At 52.6% G+C, this 17219-nt stretch overlaps 1 protein-coding gene across 1 annotated transcript; it reads right to left on the reverse strand.

The window, feature by feature from the left end:
• Window positions 1-5045: 5045 nt before the first annotated feature.
• On the reverse strand, window positions 5046-16097 carry Aadacl4 (arylacetamide deacetylase like 4). The gene is made up of 4 exons (XM_076863360.2): window positions 15930-16097; window positions 9040-9256; window positions 6362-6425; window positions 5046-5820 (listed from the first exon to the last, which is right to left on the reverse strand). Exons 1-4 carry the CDS (start codon window positions 16095-16097, stop codon window positions 5046-5048), a joined length of 1224 nt encoding a protein of 407 aa, XP_076719475.1.
• Window positions 16098-17219: the final 1122 nt, after the last annotated feature.

A 17219-nucleotide genomic window follows, 5' to 3' on the forward strand; every position in this document is an offset into this window, starting at 1 on the left:
TAAAGGGAAAGGGTGAGAGAGGGGAAAGAGAATAAAATGGGGAGAGTAAAATGAGTGCAAGAGAGGAGGCTAAAGTGGAGATGGGAAAGAAGAAAAAGCTATAGATAGAAGACACAACTGGGTGTCCGTTAATATCTTGATGCACCCAGCTTCAAATAGAATCTTTCTATCTGATGTTCCAATTTTAGAAACTGCCAACTGTAAGGAACTTTATTTCGTGGAAATCTCCTACTCTTTGGTGTTTTCAGCTCTGATCCAAACATTCACACTTATCAAGTTAGTCTGTGTATGAATTTGACCCCTTTCCTGGCCACCTCTACTGGAGGGTAGAATGGGGGAGGGCAGGTTTCACTCCCTAAATGGCTTTATGGTGTGAGGAATTGGGAGAGCAGGTCAGGCACGGCTGTTAAACAGCTCCTTCATCTGCTCCATCTGTGGACTGATCTGGGTGGATTTGCCCCCCTTATTCTGAGAATCCCTGCCTATGTGTTGAAGAGAGGTGTGGGAGTACTGCTCTATCTGCCGGCCTCTCCCAGGCTTGGGGCAAGAGGGACTTTCTATCTGACCCTGATCTTTCCCAGCCCCTTGCCCCCTGTCAGCTACAATTTTTATCCCAGAGAGCAGACTGCCAATTTCAAATGGAAGCACCCTTTGTTCTTTGCTCTGCTGATGGGTCAGTCTGAGTTCCTCTCTGGATTGAGTCCCAGTCCCTCTGCCATGCTCAGATTGACTCACAGTATGAGTGATCACCAATCCAGTGAAGAGTTGAGCAAAGAAGATTTTTCGTCCTGGGCTATTCAATCACCAAGAATGTAAGATCTTTGCTTAGCATCAGGACGACCATCTTAAGTGACAGCTGCCATTTTAAGAAAAATTTCTCTTTCCCACCCAACACCCCACACTTCACCGCCCGTATTAGGACCTACCCAGCTCTGATTCCTAACCCTACCCCATAAAAGTTGCAAACGCCAAGCCTGTTTTGTCTCTCTCCATCTATGAAAAAACATTGTGATAAAATAAAAGGAAAGTGAAAGAATAAAGGGGAAAGATGTGCCTTTATTTGTCACCTCTGACAAATAACTTCTCGTGTGTATCCCTGCCTGGTCTCTGTCTTTCATTTCTAGCTTACAGGTCTCTCGTTCCTCACTTTCCTTTTATTGGTGCTGAAAACTGGGATTGGGTTCCCTGGTGTGCCCTCTTCCAGGGTCACTGAGCATCCCCAGTCCCAATCCAAATTCCATGGTGGGACCAGGCCTTCCATTCTGCCTATCGCCCTCTCTGCACCCACCACTGGACATTCCAGGTAAGACCCATGTCTCTGGTCCACCTAAATGACCTACGGGCCCCAGGAAGTGACCGTTGATCATCCGGCACTCCCAGGGTTACTGTGTGGTTGGGGGCACCCCCAACCACAGCTTTCACAGCTATGGCTGATCCCTACAGTCGACAGAATCTATAGTGGTCTTTTATTTGGTTCCTGGGTTTTGAGAAAAACTGCAAGAGTTCTGTTTCTGTTCTCCGGTGAATCTCACCATTACACTCACCCATGGTACTCTGGAGACAAGAATCTGGAAAGAAGAAGAAATTGACGGGGCACCCCTGGGGTCGGCTGCAACCCTGGAGGGCGTGGCCCACCATTAAGAGCTGCAGCTTGTGCAGACCCCACACACCATCACAGCACTGTGTCCAGTGTGGCTTCCTGTCGAGAAACTTGCTTCACAGGAGAGGAAGGGAAACTACAGGCCCACGGAGTCGGGCCTCGCCACAGCCCTATGCACCTAGAAGTACCCAAGAATCGGTCAGGTGCCAGGTGGGAGATTGCACCTTGAAATGATGGGTTTAGGCCCTTCTGGACACAGGGAACGCCTTGATCAGAGACTCTTAGGTGGTGCCATCTCTCCCAGGACCAGAATCCTTGGGTCCAGGAAGCTCATCCTGAAAAGGGAGGCACACGGTTTCTCCCTGATGCCCCCCAGACACCTCTGCCTATGAAGCAGCTGTAGTCACTGCCGCTCAGGAAATGTCTGTGCCACCCACTGGCCACAGTCACATCTCTTAAACCTGCACCATGGCAGCCTGAGACCTTTTCCAGGGATTTCCTCCTCTGGATCTGCTCCCACACCTGCGGATATAGCAGTTGCTACAACACTGGTCATTCTTGTTTTCTATTAGAGTCCTCTATCCTCTGTTAGCAGCAGACTACTCAGTGTTTAATTTTCCCCCCTATGGTTGCTGGTGAAATGTAGTTCTGACTGTATGGAAGACACTGTTTTTAGTTCTTCCTAATTTTAATTAATTTAATCCTTGTGACCACCACTAGTCATACCCAATGGACAGACATGCGAACTGAGGCAAAAGAAGGTAAGTGCCTCTCCAGAATCACACTCGGTGATGTGGAGACGGCAGATGTGCACCCAGAGACCACAGAATCCGGAGTCCATGTATTACTATCCCTGCTCCACGCGGCGCTCACTCTTTGAAACCTTGCATCCCGTTTCTCCCATCTAATTTGGAGTCTCCCAATACCTTCCAAGTACCTTGCGACTCTATTCCCTCTTCCCATCAGAACCCCCATCGCTGTTGGTCCCTTCCTCTAAGCCTTGTTAAACATGATGATTGGATTTATTTAATTTCTAATTTTTTTTTTGTACCAGGGATTGAACTCAGTGGCACTCAACCACTGAGACACATCCCCAGCCCTTTTTGTATTTTATTTAGAGACTGGGTCTCACTGAGTTGCTTTGCTAACTTGCTAAGGCTGGCTTTGAACTCGTGATTCTCCTACCTCTGCCTCCCAAACCCTGGGATTATAGGCATGTGCCACTGCATGAGGCTTTTTTTTTTTTTTTTTTGCAGGTTTGGAAATTGAATCTAGGGGTGCTTGACCACTGAACTACTCTCCTGGCCCTTTTTATTTTTTATTTTGAAACACAGTCTCACTAAATTGCTTAGGCTGGCCATGAGCTTGCGATCCTCCCACCTCAGCCTCCCAAAATACTGGGGTTTAAAGCTACGTGAAATGTAGTACCAGTTCTGTTACAGCATTTTAACATCATTTCTTTGCATGCAATATATTTTCCATGTTATTCCAGGGCAATTTTTCTAAAATACGAACTTATTTCATTTGTGACACAGACTCACAGGAGGGCAGAGAAATGCTCTTATGAAGACAGGCCTGGAAGAGACTCGGGGTAAGTGCAGAGGTGACCAGATGGGAGTGATATGGTAGGAGAAGGGAGTTGGAACAGGGAAAAGGAGAGGAGCCCTCCTGGGGCCGCCAGTGGTCACTATATTCTGATGGAGTCGTGGGCACCCACCATCCTGTGTTTCCTAGGCGACCAGTGGGGTTAGCTGTCCCTCCCATCCCTTCAGCTTCTGGGGCCGCCTTCCCTGTAGGACAGATCTGAGGTGACCCCTGATGCCCAGCCCTGCTGCCAACACAGTGTGAGCAAGACCTGTGACTGGCTTCTGACAGGGGTGGCAGAAGTGACCACATGAATGTCGTCATGTGGTCATGGTGACACCCCAGTAGATTCTAGTGGCCACCTTGCTCCAGGCTGCCTCTCTGTCGCTGGCTTTAAGGAAGCAAACAGCCATTTGAAGAAGGTCTTGTGGCATGACACAGTGGATGGCCTCTAGATGTTGAGGGTGGTGGCCCCTGGCTGACAACTAACAGGACCCAGATGTCCCCAGCCTATAACCTGAGGGACTGGATTGTGCCTAACAACCTGGCTGAGCTTGATGTGGGCTTCCCACGTGAGACACAGCCCAACACTGTCATGGCGGCCTGTGGGACTCTGCCCAGAACCCGGCTGAGCCGTGTCCAGACCCCTGGCCACAGAAACGTGAGATGGGGACTGTGTCCTGTGGTAAGCGGTCATGTTTGTGGTGGTGGTGTGACACGGACACAAAACAGCCACAGGCCTTCATCAAAGCTGTTCACATACAACCCCTGAGTCACCATGTCCACCCAAGATCCCAAGAGCCCAATCCAAATTTCCTGTGTGGATTGTCCCCAGTGCAAGGACCAGGACACCTGGGGGGCCCCCTCCACCGGCAGTCAAGGTGAGGGCATTGGGACACAGAGGCTACAGTTCCTAGCAGGGAGAGCCTCCAGCTTCTTCACCCGGGTTGAGGCTCCTCACAGGTGCATCTAGCCACCATGGGATCATACATAACTACTGTGGGCCACCCCCTGCATGAAATGAAGGGTTCTCTTCCCTTTCCCTGTGTGCAGAACCTGGCATTGGCTAAGCAGAAGCAAGGTGCTTTGTGCTTTGTAATAGTGGGGACAATATCTAAGCTCTTAGAGAAAGGAGGCCAACACCTTGTTCCCTAGGGAATGACTTTCCATATCCCATTTGGCATCTGGAGCATCCAGAGACAGCCTTGGCAAGGTGTCTTGGGAGCCAGGGACCCACTGTAGCAAGTCCAGTTAAAGACCTGAGCCAAGACAAAGCTCAGGGCTCCCCAGGGCTCCCCTCTTTCCTGCCATTCCTCCCATCTTCCTTGTACCCCTCTTTCTCTGTCCAGCAGACTCCTCTGACATATTCCTGTGTTCTAGCCCAAAGGTGGCCAGACCCAGGAAGAGTTTCTTTGTAATGGAATTTCTAAGACGAGGTGCAGCCAGGCTGAGTTGGGATTTGGTCATGACCTTGAACCTGGGCGTGGCCCCGCAATGCTTTGTCACTATGGGTGTGGATGCAACATCGACAGTGTGAAGAGATGAGGCCATTTATTCTGCATGGACCTTACAGGTGAGAAATCTGAAAGTTTTCTGAAGGCATTTTCTTCCCCTATTGGGATCTCCTTCACCTGAATGAGAACACAGGAGACTGAGGCTAGGCACAACATGGCACCCTGTTGATAGTGGAAAGAAACGGACAGTTCGGATTTTCTCAAATATGAAACCAGACATTTGTTAGCCTGTCTCAGGCTCCCTGTCTGGGCCATGAATTGATTCAGCATCTCTTTTCTCAACAAAGGCCCCAGCCTCTGGTAAAGGCCATCCATGCCCGGCCCTGCCCTGGGCACCAGGGTAATCATCATATGCCCTTTACATAACTGACTACAGCATTTACAATGTTCCGGGAGCATGGGAAAGAAAAAAACTTCTTATCAAATAAAACTAAGCATCCATGAAAGCCATCCTCCACGTGGTACCAGGTCACACGGACACCCTGGTCTTCCAAGCGCTTCTTATACAGAAGGGAGTCATCCCGGAGCATGTCCAGCTCACAGCTCACCAGGAAGGCCTCAGGAAGCTGAGCGATGATCTGATCTTCTGCTATGAGGGGTGCATTGTCTACATCCAAAATGTGTTTGGTTTCCAGATAGGCGGCCTCATTAAAAGGTGCAAGGGTCTCAGGTTGCTGGTCTTTGCTCCTGAACCTCTTGGGGAGGTTGTCAGAGCTGAGCCACTTCCTGTGCTTGTTCCAGAAATCACGGGGTATACAAGCCCCTTTCAACATGGCGTCTTTCCAGGAGAGGTCGATGGCCAGGTACGAACACACACATGTCATCATGAGTTGTAGAGAAAGGAATGGGACATTTTGGTTCTGCCGAAAGGAGGGTAACTGTAAATTGATGGCCTGTATACCGGGATAAACCAGGACCTGAGCCCGGATCTGGGGAAGATCTGTTCTGCCCAACAAGGTCTGGGTGATTACGGCCACAATCATTCCTCCAACGCTCTCTCCACAGGCCACCACCCTGGAGGGGTCCACCCCGTAGGCTTCCAGGGTCTTCAGGAAGTAGATGGAGGCGTTGAGGCAGTCTGTGAGGACCACAGGGTAATGGTGCTCCGGGGCCTTGCGGTACCTAAGGAGGAGAGGGACCAGAACACGCGGGTGTGCGCGAGTGACGCGGGTGTCACTGGAGGCTGCTCAAACAGGGTACCCACTGCCTGTCCCACGGTAGCTATTATCCTCAGGGTGACCCCAAAATAAAGATGGTGAAAGTCAGTCAACCTGAAGTTGTCCCGTGATAGAGAAGAGGGTGGGGGTCAAACAGCGGCCCTTATGGCAAGATCTGGGCCCCCTGCCACCGGCACCGGTACGGGCCCGCCCCCTGGACACTGACCCTCCCCTGGTTCCCTGGCTCCCTGGCTCCCACTAGGATGCCTCCTCACGCTGTGTCCTCCAGGCCCCTGGCTCGTGCTGTGGCCTCCTAGTGACCCGGCTCTCCTGCCCACAGCTTGTCCCTGCGCTGCCCGAGGTGGGTGTCTTCCCAGGCTTCTGCTCCAAGCGGTGCTGCGCCTGCGCCCGACCCCTGGAGTTGGGGCCTCGCTCTGGGCTGCACTCGTCCAGCTGCCCCCACCTTCCCAGCCTCGGAGAAGCCCCCGCTGTCTCGCGACACTCACCCGACAGACAGCAGCACGGAGTCCGTCTCCCGGGCCAGGAAACTGCACACGTTGTGGTAACTGTCTGCAGGAAGACAGGCCCGGCGCCGCCCATGAGGGACGGCCACCGCCACCCAGGCCGGGCAGTGGGCAGACCAGCTCTCTGTTCCCAGGCTGGCCTCCTCCGAGGCCTTGGCTGCGCCACCTGGGCAAAGCCAGACGCCTGCCCCACTCTCCTGAACGCCAGGGCTCCAGGACCTTGGGCTCACTCTGTGCAACGTTAACTTTACAGTGGGGGAAACTGAGGCCAGAAAGGCTTGGGGACCTGGAGTGGCAGAAGCCAGGACTAGGGAAGGGGTCAGGTGGGCCGCCCAGGGAAGAAGGATTTCATTATCTATGTTGAACAGGGAATAAGTGGTGTGGGATGGGTCGTTTTTCCAGACATTGTCACCCATTTAGCAGGAGTTCAGCAGGGACAGAGGAAGACTCTGGGAGTGGGGGGTAAATGTAGCAGGACCCCCCTGACAGGAGTTGACCTGGAGGTGACCTCTGCCTCCACATTCCACGGAGAGACTCAGCACCGTCTCCCATAGACACAGGTACACATCACGTTCCCAAGGTCAGGCCTGTGCCCACAAGCTGCTCCAGAGATCAGCTGACTATTGTATGACCTGCCAGGGTCACCACCCCAGGAAGGGCCACGTGACCTGGGTACACAAGTGCACACCATGCATTGTCACACAGCACAGGGACATTGCTGGCACCAAACAGGGAACAGCCACACAAAGCACAAGAGACGACTGTAAGATTTCACACCACTGCCAGCCCCACCCCATCCTAACAGGGAGCCCAATATGTGGGAGTGATTCTGCCCCAGCCTCTGTGCCTGCTCCTCTCTCGGGCTGCATGTCACCTCCTCTGGCCTTTCCTCGCTGTGTGATCACCCTGCACTCAACACTGTGCCTCTGCTTCACTGTCTACTTCTGTGCCCGCCACAGGGTAATTGCCTCACCTTAGACAATGACACCCAAGGGCAACTCCCCACCTCCTGTAACACTGCCCCCTGGAGGCCAGTACCTGCATTTCTAGACACAGGACCGTGAACACGAGTGCGTGGGGATCCAGGCCCCGTGTCAGGCGCAGAATCTGCCAAGTACACCCCTGACTGCACCCTTCTCCCTGCAGCTGCCCACACACAGGCCCTGGGGAGGTACCCATGTCCTGCGCCCAGGCAGTCACCGGCCCTTTCCATCAGATCTCTGGGTGGGGTCTTAGGCATCAGGATTTTCCAAACCACATCTGGTAATTCCCGGGTTTGGGGAGCCTGTGAAGGAGGAGCATGCACCATCAATGCTGTGGGGAGAGGTGAGGAGGGGGCAGAAACAGAGCATCTGCCCTGCGGGGCTCAGTGGGGTCCAGGGGGTCAGCCCCTAAGCCGGAGGCACCTAGCCGTGGGTCTCAGCCACACTGCACCTCAGCAGTGTCCTGGGGCTTTGGAAAGCACTGAGTACAAGAGACCTGCTTGGCCTTGGGGAGAACCTTGGGCCACAGGGACCTCGCAGCTCCCAGCCGAGGCGGGGCCCACCCGGCCAGCCTCCCTCCTGCTCTGCCCGCCTCACTCTCCTCCTGCCTGCAGACCTCAAGGGGCTCCTGTTTCAGACCTTTCACCTCCCCCTGCTGCTCGGCCTTCATGGGGCCAGGACCAGGCTGAGGCAAGCGGCCATCTCTCCTGGCCCTCAAGTCTAGGGGCACCCAGACACTCCGCCTTCAGATAAATGGTGTGGTCATGTTCTAGTTTAAAAATCAAATCGAAAGCCCCAACACGCCAGGACACACCCGTCACAGTGTTTTAAAGGCTTACTTGCATGGGCTTCAGCTGGGAGACTTCTGCTTCTGTGTGGCCTTGACGCTTTGCCTTTGTAGATTTCTGCACTAATATTGTCTTTCTAGCTACTGCATTGACATGCCTGGAAGCCAGAGCTTGGGGAACCTTGTATTTGGAGCTGCTGGGAGGGCCTCCTGCCCTGGCCCAGTTCTCACCCGGCTGTAGGCGCCTCCATTGAGGCGGAGGCGGCAAGTGCAGCAGACAGGCAAAAGGAGCCGTGTACAGGGGGCTGTGGCACGGAGCGTACAGAGAGAGGCAGGTGACAGATGGGGAGGCCACAGGCCCAGCCACGTCAGGGCCTTGCAGACTGGGAAAGGAGTTTGGGTCTCATCCAAGGCCCAGGAATGGTTTGAAGCCAACATCAAAGAGCCCTGACTTGTATTTTTAACGTCCCTGTGGTGTGGGGAGAGGACTGGACTAGGGTGAGGAGTGGAGCAGGGAAACCAGTTGCCAGGAAAGGAACAAGTGGAGCTGGGTTTGGACCACAGTGTCCTGCAGAGCTGAGCCAACGCATGAGTTGGGGCCATCATGAGACGGACAGCAGGGGCAGGCAACTCTGAATGGGAAGGAAGGCAGGATGCACCTCCAGGGTCCTGACCTCCCCACTGGGACGGCACTGCCCCCACCCGTCCCGGGACTATTGCATCATAGACACATCGGCCATGGAGGCAGAGTCCCCATCCACTGAGCTGAGCCGCAGGCCCTCCATCTCCAGCCTCTGACTCCGTAGACTCACTCCCCGGAGGCTCTCCCAGAAGCCCCTTCTGCGAGCAGCCAGACCCCCCTCGCCTCCCTCCCCTGGGAAGCGGCTTACCCAGGCTGCCGAATATGGAGCCCCCTCCGTGGTAGAAGAGGATGCCGCGCCGGGGGCTGGAGGACGCGGCCTTGGGCCGGAACAGCCTCACAGGGATTGTGCCAAAACGCAGGTCCGTTACCACCACTTCATGGTTCTTCTTTATGGACAGTCTGTCATGCAGGAAGCGGACAAACCTGGGCATGGAGCAAATCCTCAGCTTCTCGAGTATGTTCCCCTGTCAGATGGAAGAGAGGGAAATCAGGTGGATGGAGGTTCAGCTAGGTTTGGCAGGCGCACCCACCACCCGCATGGACAGTAGGTTCATCGGGGTGCAATGGGCTCTGGGTGTCCTGGACTCGGGGTTGGATTTTCAGACTTTTCCTCCCACAAGGTCTTTATTGAATAAGGATGGCACTGTGATTTGAATATTTATCCCCCTCCAAATTACAGTGACACTGTAGTCAGCATTAAGAGGCGGTGCCTCTAGGAGGTGAGTTAGTCAGTGCCCTCCTGAATGGACAAAGTCTGTTATGGAGGAAGTAGGAAGTAGGAGTGGACTTTGATAAAAGGACGGGTCCCCCCAACTTTCCGCCATCTTGCAAACGTGTGCACACTGGCCTTTCCACCAAGGGATGACGCGACAGAAAGGTCCACGGCTGCTGTCACACTCTTGGGCCTTCCCAGCCTCCAGAACTGGGAGCTCAATAACCCTCTCTTGTTCATAAATTACCCAGTGTTTTGGGTTTGAATCTAAAATGCTCCAGAAAGGCCATGTGGTGAAGATTTGGTTACCAACGTGTGGAGCTACTGGGAAGCGGTGGGGAATTAGGAGGTGGGGCTAGTTGAGGAAGTAGGTCAAAGGAGACAGGCCTTGAAGGGTTTGACTCATCCCCAGGCCCTTCTTGGTCTCTGCCTCCTGTTCTCCATGAGGTGAGCCACATGCTCCCCACCCTGAGGTTCTACCTCATCATGGGCCCAAGACCCACAAAGCCAGGTGACTGTGGAGTGCAACCTCTGAAACAGTGCGACAAAATAAACGTTTCCTCCTTTAATAGGATTTTTCTCAGGTATTTTGTAACAGATGGAAAGGTGACTACCAGAAAACTGGTACTGGGGGTGGGGCTGGGGTTGTGACTCTACATGATGATGTGGTTCAGAAGCATTTGGAATTGGTTTGCAAGAGGAGTTTGAAGTTCTTGGAGTAACAGGCTAGAAAAAACTTAGAACACTGCCAGCAGAGCAGAATGACCATTCTGGTGGGAGCTCAGAAGACCAGAATGTGAATAGGAATGTGCAAAGATTGTGCTCATGAGGTTTCAGAGAGAAATGAGGACTCTATTGAACATGGACTAGAAGACATTGTTTTGCATTCTGGCAAAGAATTTGCCTCCATTTTATCCTTTCCCTGAGAATTTGTATGAAGCTGAGTTTCAAGGTATTGGACTAATTAATATGGTGAAGGAAATTTCAAAGAAGTGCAGGACTCAAGTTGTGGTATGGGTATTGCTGGCTGATCTTAAACAAATTTAAGTGTGAATCACACAAAAAAAAAAAAATAGCCAGAAATATTTTTTAAACTTTCAGTTTGACCAGAAAAGGAGCATATTTTAAATTGTGGCAAAAGAAAGTGTGGTTGTAAAGAGATCGGCACCATTAAAAAGAGGTCAACTACTTTGCGCCGCGACATTGGGGAAAGATGCCTTGAGGGTATCTTGGGAACTGACCAGATTCCCCCACAACCCCATCACAGGCTCCAGAGGACAAAATCGTGAAGTTGTTTGAAAGAATTTGCTTTGAGAAGAGTGCGCGGGGGCTTCCTGCTCACACAGGGTCTCCTAGAGAACTGGTTCCCTGGGATCCACGTCCCCATGTTCATTATCCACTCAAAGACCCTGCAACTGCTGCTCAGGCTGGCAGCAGACCTAGTTTTGCAGGCACGCAGAATGTGAGAAATGTGGAGGCCCCCACCGAGATTTCAAAGTAAGGCCAGGAGGCCAGGCATTGTGTAGCAGTCAGAGTCTCTGCAGACACTGTGGGAGTGGAGCTAAGGCTGCAGTGGAGACCCCAAGAAGTTAGAAATGCCAGGAATATGAAACCTGTGTGAGGAAAGCTGCAGGCAGTGAGCAGAGCCAGCCTGGGAGCATGACCTGCAGGCTGCAGCCAGCAAGACACGGTGTTAGGGCTTCCCCAGCCCTTTGGAGCTGACATCCCACCACCACATGACCTGCATGCTAGACATGGAGCTATATGATATAATGTTCGCTTGCTGAGCTTTGCTCTTACCTTGATCCAATTCCTTCTTGCTCTTTTCCTACCCTCCTCCCTTTTGGCATGTTGCTGTGTGCCCTGCTTTACAGATGTATGATGGAAGTACCTAACTTTCTTTTTAATGATCCGGGGACTCACAGCTAGGAGTTGGCCTTGAGTCTCAGAGGAGACTTCAGACTTGGGCTTTTGAGCAATCTCCAACTGTCGAGACGTTATGGACTCTCGAGATGGACTAAAGGCACTTTGCATTCTGAAATGGACATGAGGCTTTAGGGGTAGGAACAGAATGTTTTGGTTTGGATCTAAAGTGTCCCCTAAATACCGTGTGCCAAACGCCTGTCACCAACCTCTGGAGTTAAGGAAGGAAGGAGAAACTTTAGGATCTGAGGTTATTGGAGGAGATAATTGCCTGGGGCTTGTCTTTAGTGGGTGTACCTTGTCCTCAGCCCCTTCCTCTCTCTCTCTGCCCTTTGTCAAGCATGAGGCCAGCTGCTTTGTCACCGGGGACCCAGAAACAATGAAGCCCAGTGACTACGAACTGAAACCTCTAGAACAGTGAGCCACAATAGGTGTGCCTCCTTAATTTCGTCTTCCTCAAGTATCTTGTCACAACGACAATGATAAGCAAGTCAACATCTGAATGTTTCATGAGCTATAGTTACAAGGTATATTTTGAATCCTAAGGGCATTGCTGTCGCTGTGGCTCATCTCCTCTGTGGATCTCACTTTTGAGGCATGTCTTTTATCATAAAGAAAATGGCCTGGGGGTGGCAATCATAAAAATACAAGTGATGCTTAGTAGACACCTACAACATGTCAGCACTTGTCCAGGTGCTTTGGATTATTAACTGGCTCCATTTCTCAAACCTTTCTAAGCCAATTATCACCTCCATTTTACAGACGGGGAAACTGAGGCACACCTAGACCCAAGTGGCTTGCTAAGAGTTGTTCAAGGAGTCAGGTGCAGGACCTATGTTCTCAACCAATTAATGAGAAAGAGCTTGGGCTTGGGAGTAAAACAGACCTGAGTTCAAGTTTGAGCCCCATCACCAACTCACTGGAAACCCCTGGGTATGACCATCTCTGAGCTTCCAGTTCCCTCTTTTAACAGTGAGAAAAATGGTGTCCACAGACAAGGTCCAAGGATAAAGTGGGAGGATCAGATCCCATCGCCCGCGTGGAATGTCTCACGGAGTGATCCTGCAAGCACAGACCCTGTCTCCTGCTCCCGTGCACTTGGTCTTGTCCCAGGTCCTGAAAGGGTGCAGTGTCTTTCCTCCTCCAAGGGAACTCCAAGCAATTATTTCCCTGCTTGAACTGGGAGAGAGTGAACTGACCAGCCGGGTGCAGGCGACCTGTCTTTCCCTCCCCCTGACTCATCTCATAACCCCAGGCCTCCATGCGAAGGCAGCTTGGACCTCCACAGCCAGCTCTGAGCAGCCGAATGTCAAGGTTCCACCCACCGGAAGAGGTTGTTCCCTCTGTTCCCCGGGAGACTTTCTTACCTGTCTTTCAGGTGAAGAGACACCTCTCTGACTTTTTTTTCTTTTCTTTCAGTGCTGGGGATTGAACCCAGGGGCGCTCTACCACTGAGCTGCATCCCCAAACATATATATATATATATATGATTTATTTTGAGATAGGGTCTAAGTTACCCAGGCTGACTTTGACTTGTCATCCTCCTGCTTCAGCCTCCCAAGTCACTGAGGTTATAGATGTGCGCCATGACACCCAGTGCCACACTGACTTTCATATCCAAGTTCGGGGTCATGTTCTCGTGGAAGCCATCCTCCTTCCCCTCGTGGTGAAGATCTTTCCATCTTCTAAGATCTGCTTCCTCTTGGAGACTCTCACCACCCTCCCAGATTTCTTTAGAAATCCTCTAAAGCTTTATTGCCGGGACGCCATCACCCACGTGACTCCCCACCGCCACGCTGAGCAAAGGACACATCTCACTCTTTCCTCGCTCTCCAGCATCTAGAGTAGTAAATGCCTGTTCAGGGAGTTTTGAACAATATCACGAGATGTTAAATGGCTCTGAGTCTCACATTCTGAAGGGTCACCAGGTGGGCCATGAAGTCACATTTGTTTTTGTTTGGGAGATCTTTCCATTTTCTAAGGTCTTCTTCAATTTCTTTCTTTAGTGTTCTATAGTTTTCATTGTAGAGGTCTTCCACCTCTTTTGATAAGTTGATTCCCAAGTTATTTTTTTTTTGAGGCTATTTTGAATGAGGTGGTTTTCCTAATTTCTCTTTCAGAGGATTCATCATTGATGTAGAGAAATGCATTTGATTTATGGGTATTGATTGTATATCCTGGCTCTTTGCTGAATTCAATAATTAATTCTAGAAGTTTTCTGGTGGGGTTTTTTTGAATCCTCTCAGTATAGAATCATGTTGTCAGCAAATAATGATAGTTTGAGTTCTTCTTTTCCTACTCATATCCCTTTAATTTCTTTCGTCTGTCTATTTGCTCTGGCTAGAGTTTCAAGGACTCTGTTGAATAGAAGTGGTGAAGGAAGGCGTTCCTGTCCTGTTCCAGTTTTAGATGGAATGCTTCCAGTTTTTCACCATTTAGAATGATGTTGGCCTGGGGTTTAGCATAAATAGCTTTTAAAATGTTTTAAAATACAAAATAGGGCTGGGGAGGTGGGCTCAATGGTTGAGTGTCCCTGAGTTCAATCCCCAGTACCAAAAAAAAAAAATGTTTTTTAATTCTAGTATCTTTTTTCCCTTTAAGATAAAACCAGTAGGGTTTGTTCTACTATAGTTGATGTCTTTTGTTGGTTTTTGCAGTGCCGGGGGTCGAACCCAGGGCTTCCTGCGTACTGGGCAAGCCTCCTACCACTGAGCTGCAGCCCCAGCTCTTGGTGGCTTTCAGTAGGGCTGAAGTCACCATGGCCACCTTTCTAACAACTTCAGGAAAAGCTGGGCCTGCCGCAGGGCCCTGGTAACACACCTCGAGGGGCTGCTGGACGGAGCCCTGGCTGGGCTGTACGTTTTCATGGCCCTTCTTACTCAACCCCACGTCACTCTTGGGAAACCTCCTTGCTGTCCTGGCTTTGCAGGAGAGAAGAGCCCCCGAGCTCCCGGGGGCTCTGGGGCCAGAGGAGGCTCTGGGTTTCCAACCACAGGATCTTTCTAGGTTTCTCCTCACTGCTTGCCCCTCCCTGTCCGCCCGTCTCCCGGAACCCTGGTACCTCAGAAGCCGTTAGCCCCCAGGGGCCCAGGGATGGGGGCACCGGGAGGGTGGGATTCGCCCTTCAGAGCCAGCCCTAGCCCACCTCTGAGTCTCCCGTGAGCAGCCTGCAGCGGCTTCCTCAGGAGTTCTTGGCTTGTGGACCACGCGTTTTGTTGTGTCTTGGTTTGGGTACCAGGGATTGAACCCAGGAGCACTTCACCACGAGCCACGTCCCCAGCGTTTTATTTTTTTATTTTGAGACAGGGGTCTTGCTAAGTTGCTTAGGGCCTCGCTAATTTGCTGAGGCTGGCTTTGAACTCTCGATCCTCCTGCCTCAGCCTCCTAAGCCACCAGACTAGTCTTGAAGAGAAACACTAAAGGGGGGAAAGATCCCAGTTTCTCTGGGCCATTGCAAATCCAAGGCCGTTGGGTTTAGTTCTAGGGCCCCAAACTAGCCTGTAACTCCATATGATGGTAGCCACAGGCCTGAGACAGCTCCACCTTCAGAGAAGCACAGACTCAGGGTGCACAAGAGACATCTGCTACATCCTCAGCCTGTCTCCTTGGCATGTAGCATGTATGAAATTAGAAATCAGACTTGTCCATCTCTCTGGAACAGGACCATGGTAAAAAATGCCAACAACACAGGAACATATTTTTTACCAAACATCTCTACACCTATTAACCCTTACCACATGTCAGCTAATGCTTCTTTACCAACATGATGAGACAGATCCTCTTGTCCCCATTTCACAGATGAGGAAATTCAGACACAGAGAGGTTAAGCAAATCATCCAAGACCACACAGCTAGAGAGGCAGAATACGAATGCGCACCCGAATGGTCACAGTTAAGCTCATCATCTCCTCACCTCCTTCTTCACAGTTGACCTCAGAGGCAGTCACTATGAACTAACAGGGTTGGGACATTGGGATTAACTCAAGTCACTTGCCTCCTACAGGAGGATAGACTGTTCTTTCCAAATCTGCTGTACCTGCAGGCAGGAACCGGTCCACACGCCACCCCCATAGCCTTGCTCAGAGTCTGGCTGCTGTGCCCACTTGGAACGCTGGGCCAATTCATTTATGGTCTGATCAACAAACAGAAGCTACCAGAAGCCGGGTTCTCTGCTTGGGGTCGGGCTTGAGGAGCTGAACAGGGTTTCCCTGCCTGCCAGGTGCTCACACCTAGGCAGGGAACACACCTGGGAGGCAGGTGAGTGCACAGAGGTGAGGACTCTAAGTCTGAAGGAGGGGTTGGGCCTTAGTGGGCAGGGACAGGATCTGAAATCACTTGCCCATCCTCAGAAAAGAGCCTGGTGGCTGGAACGTGGTGCGGGTTTGATGCTGAAGGGAGAAAGAGGGGGGCTCAGGAGTGGGGGAGAGTGGGGGGGAGGGAGGAGGGCTGCAGAGGGAAGGAGAGCACAGGGAGCCCCCACCGAGATGGGGCCGGGGCACTCACCACAGCCATGGCGTACAGGAACATGCAGTGCAGAAACCTGACCTTGGCCCTGTGCTGCAGGACCCGGGGGACCTGGGCAGAGCGGAAGTGCTCCAGCACGGCCCACACCAAGACGCCCAAGAAGAAGACAGGCAGCCCCGCCAGGAGCACCAGCCACAGGACAGCCATCGTCCCCGGGCCACCTGATGAGCCAGTGTGGGAACTGGCGCAAGAGGACAGGGCCCAGTTATATGTGCTGCCACCTCCAACCTGCTCCTCTGGGCTCTGTGTGACCCAGTGGCCTGACCTGGACCTTGGGTGTCAGCACAAGCCAGGCGATGGCCGCTGGAGGAACCGGCTCCCCAAGGTACACGGGGACAGGAAGCCCGTCCTGCCCACCAGGGGGACTTGGGAGGTGGGATCCAGCAGATCTGAGGGAGGGTCTCCCGGGGGTTGCACAGGTCCCCCTGGCCTGACCAGCCCTCCAACTGTAAAGGGTACAGGGGACACGGCCCACGCGTCCCACCAGAGTCGGGTCAGGGAGGGAAACACAGGTGGCCCCCAGCTCCCCGAGTTAGCCGCCGAACACCTACTCAGTGCTCCTGCCCAGGCCCTGGGGCAGCAGCTGAGTGTCCCAGTGTCAAGAGGCCAGCCCTGGCCCACCTGCCCGTGGACGCTGCCCTCTCCCCTCCCCGATGAGCGCGCCCGAGGGGGAAACGCCCAGGAAGGGCTCAGAAGAGGCCCTGGCCCCGACAGCGCGACCCCGTTTCCCACGTGGCTCCCATCACGACTTTCTCCCTGGGAGAAAAGCCCTGGGACAAAACCCGTCCCCAACTCACCCTGGGCACCGTATTCCCAGAGGGAGTCGAGGCTGGAGGAGGCCCGTTCTGCTGGAGGGAGGGGCTCCCCCCCACCTGGTCCTAGACCCAGGGGGTGCAAACTGCCTCCAGCAGCCTTCGAGGCCAGTCTGGCCGGAGGCCCTGGCTACAGAGGCTGCGAGCAGCAGGTCCGGCTCCACAGATGGAGCTCTGTAGGGCCCCGCACGCAGGTTCCAGAGAAGGTTCCATGGAAAGAATACAGACGGATGGTTCCTGCATAAGTCTACCATCCCTGTCACTTTCACCTGGACGGCGGTGTTGACTGAGGCATCTTCCTGCATAATCCACAGCGCTCTCCCAAAATTGATTTTTTTTTTCTTTTGCTCTGCAGGGGATTGAGCCCAGGGTCTCCTGCGGGCTGAGCACGCACTCTACTCCTGAGCCACATCCCTAGCAATCTCTTGCAAAATTGAAACTTTACACCCATTGAAGT

The sequence above is a fragment of the Callospermophilus lateralis genome, chromosome 7 (genome assembly GCF_048772815.1).
Source record: "Callospermophilus lateralis isolate mCalLat2 chromosome 7, mCalLat2.hap1, whole genome shotgun sequence".
In the NCBI taxonomy this organism is placed as follows: domain Eukaryota; kingdom Metazoa; phylum Chordata; class Mammalia; order Rodentia; family Sciuridae; genus Callospermophilus; species Callospermophilus lateralis.